Source organism: Ylistrum balloti, unplaced genomic scaffold (genome assembly GCF_031769215.1).
Source record: "Ylistrum balloti isolate Yb309-2 unplaced genomic scaffold, AGI_CSIRO_Ybal_v1 Utg370230, whole genome shotgun sequence".
In the NCBI taxonomy this organism is placed as follows: Eukaryota; Metazoa; Mollusca; class Bivalvia; order Pectinida; family Pectinidae; genus Ylistrum; species Ylistrum balloti.
This window is the reverse complement of record NW_026782190.1, coordinates 1,082,395-1,096,240: the sequence shown is the minus strand read 5'-3', so window position 1 is coordinate 1,096,240 and position 13,846 is coordinate 1,082,395. Positions and strand designations below refer to the sequence as shown.

General features: G+C 35.4%; 1 protein-coding gene across 1 annotated transcript in view; it reads right to left on the bottom strand.

Moving 5' to 3' along the window:
- Window positions 1–2,571, bottom strand: part of LOC132552026 (obscurin-like protein 1) — a 134,439-nt gene extending 131,868 nt beyond the window's left edge. Inside the window, exon 1 of the mRNA XM_060216171.1 lies at window positions 2,383–2,571. Coding sequence (XP_060072154.1) covers window positions 2,383–2,506 — 124 coding nt within the window. The 5' untranslated portion in view covers window positions 2,507–2,571. The remainder of the gene's footprint in view (window positions 1–2,382) is intronic.
- Between the last annotated feature and the right edge of the window lie 11,275 nt (window positions 2,572–13,846).

Genomic DNA, 13,846 nt, shown 5'->3' with positions numbered 1-13,846 from the left:
CTTAACCAGCGAACAAGTAGCATGCACAGGTGTTGACGCTATATAACCCCTGAGAGCAGTACCTGGATGATAGAAATTGTTTACCAACAACCCTCTCCCTTGACTTTTTTATTACTATCATTGTTATTTTGTTACCACAAGGATAATATTGATACAACTCTCATAACACTGTTAAGATATTGTAACCCATGAAAGTCCTCAAGTGGGTCTCTTGGTCAATGGTCAAAATGGTACGGGGAAAAGGTTTTAAGTATGAGACCAATAAGTCCATAGGTCCCAGACTTTGACTATCGTATCGTATAAACATGCACCCATAGCCATCTGTAACTCTCCTAGAAACGGCAAGGAACAAGCAAAATACCGCAATCATGGTCTGTGCTATTGAATGAGATAATGGTTAAACCAATAGTTGTCGTCGGGTGCAAACCCGAGAACGTTTTTAAACACTAGAGGTAAACTTCAGTTTAGAAACACCCGACAACATAGAATATTTTAAGCTGCTGACGGCAATGTGCACTGCAACAAACTCGCTAAAAGTTCTGCATCGTTTATTTGAGTTGAACAACATTTTAAACACTACTTAGCCAAACCGTTCAAAGCATTAGCATAACTCCGGTAACTGATCACGGTCTTCATCTATAAATTTCGTGCGAACTGTGTTGTTTAAACTTCACCCTTTACCGGCCGTGTCAAGCCAATGTGGGTTATTTGTCAACCCGGACTTGTCGTATCCGGTACTGCCTTCCACAGAACGATTCAGGAAATAAACATATCTAAATGCGGTCCAACAATGTACTTTTAACTTAATAACTAGTGATTAGGGGTACGGGGTAGGGACTCTTCAATTAACTAAGACTTAAACGTCGGAAGACAAGGATGAGAAATATAATTAGAGAACAGTCCAATGAATGAAACAGATTTTAAAAAGTGGCTAGTGGATTCTTCTGCGTTATAGAAATCAATGGATTCGTTCATGACAATTACCAAAATCTTGCGTCAAGTCTAAAATCAATTAATGCCATTATCAATTCTCTTTTCCGGCCGAATAAAGGCGTATCAAGAAAAAGTACAGATTCTACAAATTAGTCGGGTCTTCTTTACTGTATCTGCTAAATATCGCTGTAGCACAAGGCTGAAGTGTTTCAACATTTTTTACGTTGATTAATTATATAACTAATATCATCATGTTTTGATAAAAATAGAGGAAACAAGTAGCAGATCGCATTACAGCAGTGGGCGTGGCGTATGCAGCTTTGTCGCTCCGTTCCGACCTTGAAATGCGCAGCCTGTAACAACGTCACAATATTTACCCCGAAAGTATTCCCGAAATAATAACGAGGGTTTAGTCACCATATTTGTACTTAACTATCCCCACCCCCCTCCCATCCCTCAACCCCCACTCATCCCCACCCCCTGTTTTTAAAGAGATTCATTCAGAAGATTGTTTTTGCTGAATGCTAGACACATGAATGTTAAATTCTATTATTTTCTGTTTCTATAAACGGTTTATTAGACTTCTGTGTTTATTAGATTTTCATTTCCAAGATTCATTCAATATTTTCAAAATCCCATTATTGATAACTGAAGGATCGGTACACTCAACGAGATAACATCTGATGTTAATACCATTGTGGTGCAATTCAAAGCACCAATTCAACTCACTGATAGTTTCCAGTAGAACTGTTGTCGGGTATGGAAAATCTCTCTGAATACAATTTGTTTGTTAGCTTTATTGATGTAATTTAATTTATGTAGAATTATCTTACTTAATAAGATTTAACAAACGGTATCGCTCTAAAGAAAAAGAACAACCCATATTCATATTTCATCAGAAGAAAAATAAAAATGCGAATTATCAGTCTTAACGATGTGTTATAATATTTTTTTCGCTTGCAATACGGGAAGTATGCACCTTGTTAACCAGTATGGACTCTAATAATTGCAATAAAGGCAAATGATAAATTATAACATTGAAAAATTCGGACAGTACCGGTATCTGAACGTTAGAAAATGTGGTATTGTCTAAGGCATTGTCTGTTATGTTAGATGTAGAAAACATTTACGACATGTATACGGGTAGGAGACATATCTAGTACAATGTATTCGAGTCCGACCCTTTTCAAAGTGTCTCAGCGGCCAGAATATTGTAGTTTAAAACGAAATCTATATCTGTAGAAATTCCAGGGAGGCGTTTTTGTTCATCGAATTTTTTTTTATATTGCAAATCATTGTAGTACTGGTTTTACCTCCATACTACAGCACTACTAGGCTAGTACTGCTTAATACAACACCACTCATAAGGAGGAAGTAAATCAACAGTCGATTGAGAGATCTTTGTGTATGTGGTAGGAGTAAAACAGGTATAAAACACGTTAAACTTACCTGTAAAAAACGCAGCGAACAAGTGAACGAATGACCCAACGTGTAAAATCCAACAAAGTGACAAAAGGCAGTAGACACGGCCCAAGATGGCTCTGATCACAACAAATACTTCCATATATTCCATGTTTATGGTGATAGCGCTAGTTAACGAGCCTTTCCTGCCATTAGAGCGTAACGTATATCCGAGACAAAAGACAATGTAAATAAGTACAACAAAATCTGTGGTAATTCACTGTTTTAGAGAATTAAGTCCAGCACATATGCGACACATTAAGTAATTACAAACAATATAAAACTGATAAATCCTTTGTTAGGTAAGAATTAAAATCTAATATAACTACAGATTGAACACTATATATATTAATATATATATACAATATATATATATACACCAGGACAAGTTACGACTTTAATCCGGCAGCCCTCATACACGTCACATCCTGTGACGATTTGGAATCATTTAAATGATTTTGTCAAGCAATCACGAGCAACTGCTTCCCCGCATTCTTAAAAGAAAAACAATTGCCCTTTTGTACGTTCAACATTGTTTCACACAATATGTAATAATTTCCAGGAAATCCCAAAATGACGAATTAGGAAGTTTTTTTAATCGTCAGAGTGGCATGAACCTGCACAGATGTCGAGGAGTTAATATATTAGAATTGAATAAACCGTACACACGTGAGATAGAAAACACTTGATTTGTCTATTTCCTGTATCGAGTACTTAGTTATAGTATTCACGTTATTTCCATACCAATATTCACTCTAGACCGTGAACCATGTATTGGTCGCTACCACGTGTAGACCTCTAAATCCTACCGCTGTTCACTCGGGATTGTACTGTCTATCTGTTGCCCTGTGTGTGAGTTGTGAAGCCTATCCTCGTGTGTCAGTAGCAAACTAACAGCCTCAGCAGCAGCGAGCCCAGTCACACTGCACAGTCCGTACTATAGATCTTTACGGACGCTGAGTATGGGATATTACTAAGATGTATTCAGGTGTGTCCTGGCCCGGTGTTTATCTTTCCCTGATACCTAATATTAGTGTTAGCACTCGAACAATGATAAATGACTTAATTGCATATTTTCGCATCAATTTCTATTTTTGAGAGGTTATCTGGAAATATAACTTCATCCTCAAGTATATAATTGAAAATGAAAAATATATAGGTGAAGTATATATAGCATATCAAAATTGTGTTTCGTTATGATAACATCACACCAGCATTACGAATAATTGTAATAATAGATAAACTGATGATAATGTCTCCGTAGGTAATCTTGGTCAAGAACTTTAACATCAAGTTAAAAGTCCTTAGAAATGTCTCCCGTTAATGACCTTTGAGACAGGTGCCCGTTAACTTTACTATGTTACAAGATTGAGCTCAGATAATCAATTTTCAAAGTAACATTACCTGAACCCATAATGTTAAGATATAGTATCGGGTATATCAAGTTTAAATACTTTAGAATCGATTGTCATTTGACTGAATTAACAACAGTAAAACGCTCCAGTTTCAGAACGAATCTAATCCATTTGTGACCAACTTGACGATTATGTTTTAATGTCACACTGAAATGTCATGAGGAGGTCACATTGACATGGGACGCCGTTCAGTCCATTATACATATATACTGAGACCGGAAAAAGACAGTTATCTTTCCCTGCGCGTCTCGTTTAGTGCTGAGCATCAAATAGAGGGCACGCAATGCAATTTGTAATGATTTCGGTTTGTCCTGAGAATCTACAGACTTCCTTCCTGGTGCAAACTTTTAAGTCGTAAGATTGAAGTAAAACATGGTTTCCGTTGTTTTTTTAATGTACTCGCATAGCTAGTATGTCATGGACACGCTTTCATAGTATTAGACATGCGTAAGTTGTAGATTTGATTCCAGGTGTGATCATTTGTGTCGATATGACAAATATGATAAATATACTTATATGAATTGTATGTATTGAACAAATTGTCAATGTATTACATCCACATTGTTTTATTAGAAATATTCTTCGTTATAACATGTATACAGGATGTAATTGCTTATCCTAAAAACGCACTAACACGGTTCATGATACTGATACGGTTGAATCAATGCGTTCATCAAATACAAAGTTACAAAGTAATCGAATTCCAGTTATTTGATTCGACAAGGCGAATTCCAATTATACTGCATGATTTCATGATTTAATAGAAATCAATGAATAATAATGGTGCAATTCTATGGATTTGTTATGTTTTATGGGTTTTAACGTCTTCAGAACAGCCAGGGTCTTATGGGGTCAGCTGTCGAATAGGGCAACTATAATTTACAGAAAATACAAGCAGGATAGAAATAAACATATTCAAATATCTAATGTTTCATCGAGACCAGCAGATTTATTTTGGTCTCTGAATATCCGCTAGGTAGAAGAAATGGGACACAGTCCCCAAATCTGATAGGTAACAACATTTAGTCCTTTAGTCATTTAGTTCCTACGAAAGTTCATTAAGATACTGATAACCGTATCATTGCCCTCTCCGTTGTCATCTACGAGGGAAGACACTGGAGACCAACATCAATATGTAGAGGTATAATATCATCGACATGTAGAGGTATAATATCATCGACATGTTGAGGTATAATATCATCGACATGTACGTGTTTAATATCATCGACATGTAGAGGTTTCATAGCATCGACATATAGAGGTATGATATCATCGACATGTAGGATTGTAATATCATCGACATGTAGGGATATACTATCATCGACATGTAGGGGTATAATATCATCGACACATAGGGGTATAATATCATCGACATGTAGGGGTATAATATCATCGACATGTAGGGGTATAATATCATCGACATATAGGGGTTTAATATCATCGACATGTAGGGATATACTATCATCGACATGTAGGGGTATAATATCATCGACATATAGGGGTATAATATCATCGACATGTAGAGGTATACTATCATCGACATGTAGAGGTATAATATCATCGACATGTAGGGGTATAATATCATCGACATGTAGGGATATACTATCATCGACATGTAGGGGTATAATATCATCGTCATGTAGGGGTATAATATCATCGACATATAGGGGTATAATATCATCGACATATAGAGGTTTAATATCATCGACACATAGATGTATAATATCATCGACACATAGGGGTATAATATCATCAACATGAAGGGGTATGATATCATCGACATGTAGGGATATACTATCATCGACATGTAGGGGTATAATATCATCGACATGTAGGATTGTAATATCATCGACATGTAGAGGTATAATATCATCGATACATAGGGGTATAATATCATCGACATGTAGGGGTATAATATCATCGACATGTAGGGGTATAATATCATCGACATGTAGGAGTATAATATCATCGACATGTAGAGGTTTAATATCATCGACACATAGGGGTTTAATATCATCGACATGTAGGGATATACTATCATCGACATGTAGGGGTATAATATCATCGACATATAGGGGTATAATATCATCGACATATAGGGTATAATATCATCGACATGTAGAGGTATAATATCATCGACATATAGAGGTTTAATATCATCGACATGAAGGGGTATAATATCAACGACAAGTATTGGGTATAATATCATCGACATGAAGGGGTATAATATCATCGGCACGTAGAGGTATATTATCATCGACATGTATTATCATCGATATGTAGGGGTATAATATCATCGAACTATAGAGTATTATATCATCGACATGTAGAGGTTTAATATCATCGACATGTAGGGGTATAATATCATCGACATGTAGGGGTATACTATCATCGACATATAGGGGTATAATATCATCGACATGTAGTGGTGTAATATCATCGACATGTAGGGATATAATATCATCGACATGTATGGGTTATAATATCATCGACAAATAGAGGTTTAATATCATCGACACATAGATGTATGATATCATCGACATGTAGGGATATACTATCATCGACATATAGAGGTTTAATATCATCGACACATAGATGTATAATATCATCGACATGTAGGGATATACTATCATCGACGTATAGGGGTATAATATCATCGACATGTAGGGGTATAATATCATCGACAAATAGAGGTTTAATATCATCGACACATAGATGTATAATATCATCGACATGTAGAGGTATAATATCATCGACATGTAGATGTATAATATCATCGACACATAGGGGTATAATATCATCGACATGTAGAGGTATAATATCATCAACATGAAGGGGTATGATATCATCGACATGTATGGGGTATAATATCATCGACAAATAGAGGTTTAATATCATCGACACATAGATGTATGATATCATCGACATGTATGGGGTATAATATCATCGACAAATAGAGGTTTAATATCATCGACACATAGATGTATGATATCATCGACATGTAGGGGTATAATATCATCGACATATAGAGGTTTAATATCATCGACACATAGATGTATAATATCATCGACATGTAGGGATATAATATCATCGACATATAGGGGTTTAATATCATCGACACATAGATGTATAATATCATCGACATATAGATGTATGATATCATCGACATGTAGTGGTGTAATATCATCAACATTTAGGGATATACTATCATCGACATGTAGGGATATACTATCATCGACATGTAGGGGTATAATATCATCGACATTGAGGGATATAATCGAAACTAATGATAAACAATGAAATATGTATACATTTCATTATGGTATCGTTTCACTATATATTCATGTAGTCTATCCATACCATGGTAGTCAAGAGAGACCTTTAGTTTGATATACGCGACGAAATGTAGATGATATAATATCGATTGTTCGGGAGTACACCTCATTCGCTCATCTGATGATGTCAACATGTAAACGATATAATATCGATTGTTCGGGAGTACACCTCATTCGCTCATCTGATGATGTCAACTTGTAAACGATATAATATCGATTGTTCGGGAGTACACCTCATTCGCTCATCTGATGATGTCGACATGATCCAATCACTTACCCTAGCCCCTGATCAAACACTTTACCTTAGGTGACAATTAATGTATTATAACGTTCACTGAGGGATTTATACACATTTTGTTCAACATTGATCAATATTTTTCAGAACATAAACATCAAAGGAAAAGACAAATATTTTGAGGGTTTTTTTTATGTAGATATGTAGGCTATTGACTTTAGCAATCAGTTTTGATAATTTCATATGTGCTGTGGTAAAGTTAAAGGCTTTTAATACCATCTTTCTGTAATGACATGTCTTCTGTACCAGCCAAAACCTAATATAGACGATTTTATGATAAATATCGACTGCCGTTAATCCCAATCCGATAGTCGAACATAAATCAATTCAAAATGTTTCCTATCCTTCATTAAACTTTTATCCTCTTAAGTGATAAGGTAGAATTATCTCCTTAATAATGAAATATATTTATACTATCCATCTTACATATTGATGGGCTTTAACTTATATATTCAACGTCATTAATTTTTTTCAGCCACTAATTATACAACGGATGCTGATTACAACCAGTTGAAAATGACGCACGCATTTGTGTAGTCACATGGCTACTTTCATATTGACCGGTGATATTTGTTTTGGGAAGAATAAACGATTTATAATGGATTTGGCGCGGGCAAATACAACTTTTATCCAATACCTTTAAAAGGCCGTGATGTATATGGTCCTACAATATCGGCTGAGCCACCAATCAGATTACACCGGTCCCAAGGTAGTTTCCTCAATGCGCCGCTTAATTTAATTTTATCCCGATGGCTTGTGAGCGGACATCTTTGTCTTATAATACGGGCATGCAGGCTCTAGAAATTTCCGAATGAATTCGCCATTCGATTGACAACTAAGGAAGTAGAATATAATCTGTCTGAAGACTTTATGTCTCGAGCGTTGATCTAGTGAAAATATGACCGTGGCGATTAATGTGTATGTACCGAATATAAGCACTTGGTGCACATTATGGCGGCATATGCAGTGTATCAATGTCGCCACCTATAGATCTCGCTGTCACTCCGTGACCCAGCTGGTCTATCGATTCTGTACAGCCAAATCAGCCTCTATAAACTATCACAATGTATGTGTCAGAAAAAAACATGAAATTTAATGGATTCAAATGTGATACTATATATAACGATGTACGTGGAACATGTACCATCGTTTTAATGTTTGAAATACCCATCTGCAGTTCTGGTTATACTGATCAAAGAAACATGAATACCTGTCTTATTTCGTTCATTTCTAATCATTTTGCATATTCCTTTATAAATTAAGACCATAGTTTCCTTTAAAAGCATTGTTCAATCTGTTGAAGTATGTTTACTCTCATAGTGATGTCGTTCTAATATAGAGCATTTAACGGTTGCAATGTACATTGTATAATGGAAGCTTTTTACATCTTACAAAGCTTCGTTTTTAAACGATCGAGATGCATCTGTCTCAAACAAAACGCGGACATGTTACTATTCAAGTCACAACAAATATATGTACAAGGCCATGGTCAGCTTGAAGAACTATCAACACACGACGAATTGTATAAAAATGTCAAGTATATAACGTAGTAACAATAATGATGTATAAATTGTAACAATATGGAATCTATTACGTGATGGTAAAACTGCATTCACTGTCTTTGACACATGTGATATGGTGGGGAGCAGTCCTCAGATAGAGTTCCCAAGCGAAATGCTATGATCAGATACAATTTTTCCCATAAATTAACAGATAAATATATTTGATAAATTTTTGATGTACATTTTTTTATTCATTGTACATGTATTAGTTATAGTCAGATATCAATATTTCAGATAAAAAGTGTTTCTTATTATAAGTAACTGTAGCTTTAAAATTGTCTATATCTCAATACTGTATAGAGATTTTCTACTTCATATTTTCAGGTTACCGAGCCTTTTGCGAGATGTGAAAATTAGGAATGATTTTATAAATCTCTAATGAAATGAAACGAATATAAGATTCACCTTACATCATTACTGAGAAACATGTACCTTGAAGCCGGATGTGTTTGATGCTCGTTAGTTTGCCTGTTTGTTCCGTTGTTATCTGTGATATTACTTAACTGGTCTGACCAAGATTTACATGGCGGGTCGATGAAGCAGTACAGGATACAGGCTTGCTCTTCGGAACACCTAGCCGTATTATCCTTGCACTTTTTCCGGGGTCTCCGTGTAAACTGTGAACTGGTATTTCCTTGTTTTTGAATATTTCTAAGATTTTAAATATTAGCGCGTCACAATTGATAAAACAGAGCCCTCAGCTAATCATGTTCCATCGGGTGTAAAGGATATACTCCTTTTAGCAGTAAATAAATCCAATATTTAAACTTTTAATTTGGTGATGATTATTGTCAATATTGAATTTTAATAAGTAAAAAAAATGTACCACTTTTTTCCTATAAAGGCGTCAGATTATGAGAAACAGGAAATCATACCTTTTCACATACATGTACTTTTTATTTTTTCCGACAGCATACGTGTCTCGCGGGATCTTTTTTCCATTAAATTGACTTCTTTCAGTAAAAGGTAATAGCATGTTATTTGGATAATGAGAAAAAAGATCTGATAATGTTAAGTTTTCATTTGATTTAACGAGATTATAGAAATAAAAAAAACGAAAGTTTTAAAATGATTTTAATCTTTCCATTTGACAATCTTCAACTTTTCTTTCTTTTTTTCAGTTTTGATGTTTTTGATCGAAACTTTTTCGAGAATACGTTTCATGATTAAAAAAGAAATGGTCACTGTGATATTATGTTTGATATTTTCACCCAAATAGTCTGTCTCCAGGATCAAGAAACCAGCTGAAATGTCAGGAAAGTGGTCCAGAAATCGGAATTCATAAATTTGAACAAAATTTCATCAAAACGTCATATAAGGCGATCTTTTTAAACTTATAAATTCAACTATTGATACATTTTATTAAGCACAAAAGTCCAAAATATTATGTTGGAATTCATTCTACATTAAATTATAGCTTACCTCTTGTCAAACATCAGAGCAATGCATTCTTAATACCTAGTTCATTATAAAGTGATCTTTGAAATGAATGTCAATAACAGAGAAGTCATATGATAGATATTATTCAATGGTGTGTAATGTGGTTGACTGTATAAATCAGCTGTCTTGTACAAACAATGCACTCGAGACAAGTCCCTCCAACCCAATAGCCCGCATTTACTTCATCACATGTATCTTTCTACAAGAAAGCATTATTTGGTTATTCTTTTTCATTGAATGTGATCTTCAACTGAAGCAACCTTATTTTTTCACATCAGGTAGACCTGGAACACAATTCCAGTAGTACGACATAGAATGTAAAAGACGTTTTCGGTTCACCTTCCAGTCTTAAAAATGTATTGGTGATCAATCAACGTGTGAACTTTTTAGGAAAACCATATTACTGGTCGTCTTCTGAGGCGAGTGCCTTGAAGAATAGGACATTGCAGACTAACCAGGGATTTCATTCAGCCCAGAAAGCGCACAAACAGAGGAAAGTCTATATCGGGATAAGTCCACTGTCAAAATTCTTTCTATATATATATATATATTGGAGGTTTAGAAAAATTCTGTCCTCTATCCTATGTTGGAAAAACAAGAAAATACCAGCATGTCAACATAATCATATTCGAAACTGAAAGTCAATCAAATTTCATAAAACTAGGGTAAAATATGAAAGAAGAAAGATTGACACGGAGAATCCTAACAAAGCGCAAGAAGAAGACCAGTTGTTCCGGAAGAGTAAGCATCTTCTGCTTAATAGAAGACACCCACCATGTAATCCTTGGTCAATCAGTTGTATCTAATGCCACGCTCTCAACTGAGAACAATCGTATGTCCACGATGCAAAAATATGGTAAATTTACAGTTATAATGATAATTTATTTACGGTATGGATAAACATATTGTTCTAAACAATTATATAATATGTTTAAACGTGTACGTATTGTAGCCGTTGACAAAGAATCATGTTTTTCGAAGCTGATATATGGCGCAGTTAAATTCATCATTTTGTTCTACTATATATTTCTGAATTTGTATCGAAAGGTGACATTAACTTGTGCGTCTTCAAGCCTCAAATTGGCACAACTGGATCACGTTGAGTCAAAAAAAAATGTCCAGAAAAAAAGAAACAGTTTCATCGACGTTATCGTCTATATTCCCTATTTGGGTTTTGAAACAGAAAAAAATCCATGATATAAGCTTTGAAAATTAACATTTTTAAAATCCTACCATGTTTTCAACTATTGTCCTTCGCCTCTCAGATGTAATTATAGTTGCTTTCTAAATCTGACGCATTTATCATCAAGTTTATGGCTTAAGTCGATTAATGCGTAAACAAAGCATATGAATTCCAAAAATACAATTATTTCAACAAATACTGTATACAGTGTGGTGGTATAGACGACAACGTGTCGCCAAGTCTCTAGCACATCACCATTGTATTAGCATTGTTGTGGGACAAACCAGATGGGTATCTTAGTGCAATTCGGATGAAACATTGAGTTTCTGTTTGTAGTAATTAGAGAGTATCACATATACCATCAATGTGCAAATATCTCATCACAGAACGCATACATATTGACATGAGAGACATGGGTATTGGTGGTGCAAAGATAACATCTGTATTCATTTTTGTTTTATATTTGGGACGGGGGTGGTATGATAAGAGTAATCATGCTATGGAAACTGACATTGTTGTATCATTAAATTAATTATGTTATGAAGGCTGACATTGTGGTGTCATGAGGTAATAATGTTATGAAGGCTGACATTGAGGTATCACGTGATCAATTATGATATTATTGCTGACATTGTGGTATCATGAGATTACTTATAATATGAAGGCTGAAATTGTGGTATCACGTGATCAATTATGATATGATTGCTGACATTGTGGTATCATGTGATCAATTATGATATGAAGGCTGACATTGTGGTATCACGTGATCAATTATGATATGAATGCTGAAATTGAGGTATCACGTGATCAATTATGATATGAATGCTGACATTATGGTATCATGTGATCAATTATGATATGAAGGCTGACATTGTGGTATCACGTGATCAATTATGCTATTAAGGCTGACACTGTGGTATCACGTGATCAATTATGCTATGAAGGCTGACATTGTGGTATCATGTGATCAATTATGCTATGAAGGCTGACATTGTTGTATCATGAGATTAATACACACTGTCACCAACAAAGTTACAGAGAACTTTTTAAACTCAAAGGGAAAAGAATGTGATGCAAATCCTCTTTCGACGCATCAGCCCCATCTTTGACCATTAGAGGAGTGAGGGCCGCTGTTCACACAAAATTGAGCCTCCTTCACCAAGGATATTTCAAATCAAAACATGTCATTCCCACAGTAGAATGATTTATAAAGAGTTTACCATATGTTCCCTTTTTGGCTTCGCCCTGAAGGCCCAAGGGAGCCGAGACCGACTATTTATACAAAATTGGGTCTTCTTTCCCTTACAAATTTGACCCGTTTGACCTTATCGTAGGTCAGCCCCATTCTTTCGAATCCCTCCCATTTAGGATTTCGATCATTCCAATTTACAAAATATCCGTTGCTTAGTTCCAGCGAAGTAGTTGTTTAATGCCATTATAACCACATAGCTCTGTATGACCTTGCCCCTCAGCCCCCATGAGTTTTAACCTCTCCTATTGTCCAGTTTTTAATCTCCACAGCTTCCAAGCAATTCTACAGAAGAAATAGTTCCTAACAATATTACCAATTTTCCTCCTTTTTTATTCCCGCCTCTCAACCCCCTTGGGTCAGCCCGAATATTTGTACAATTTGGATTCCACATCACCTAGAAGCGCTATCATAGATCTAGTGAAGATGGCGTTAATAGCAATGAAACCAAATTTTCCCTTTAGCCCCATTACTCAGTCCCCTGGGGATGTCAGTGCCTCCATTTGTACAATTTTGGAACCCTACCAGCAATGTTTTCCAGTCAAATTAGGTCAAATTAATGTGCCATTTTCTAAAGTTTGGAGCTACGTGGTTTGATACTGCATTCACATCAGACTACAGAACAATATCACTAATGTAGTATAACAATGTAAAGTTTAATCAGAACATGATTGGACATAAATGGAAGTAACCTTTTCAGAACACCAATTTTCCCGGAAATTTTCTTAGAAATATAATATTGTGATACTTCCGCGACAACAAAATCACCAAGTTTAGCAAAATGTATAGTTTTAATAAATATGTTATCAGCAGTTCTGCTCAACTCAACATTTTGATGAGTGATTGAGTTGATCCTTGGTTTAAACCAAACTGGGTCAACATCCGATCGTCTCCGAAGCGGCCGACCCCGTAAAACGACCGTCAGTGATGACCGTCGTATACGATTGATACACTTGCGCAATCAATTCGTAAC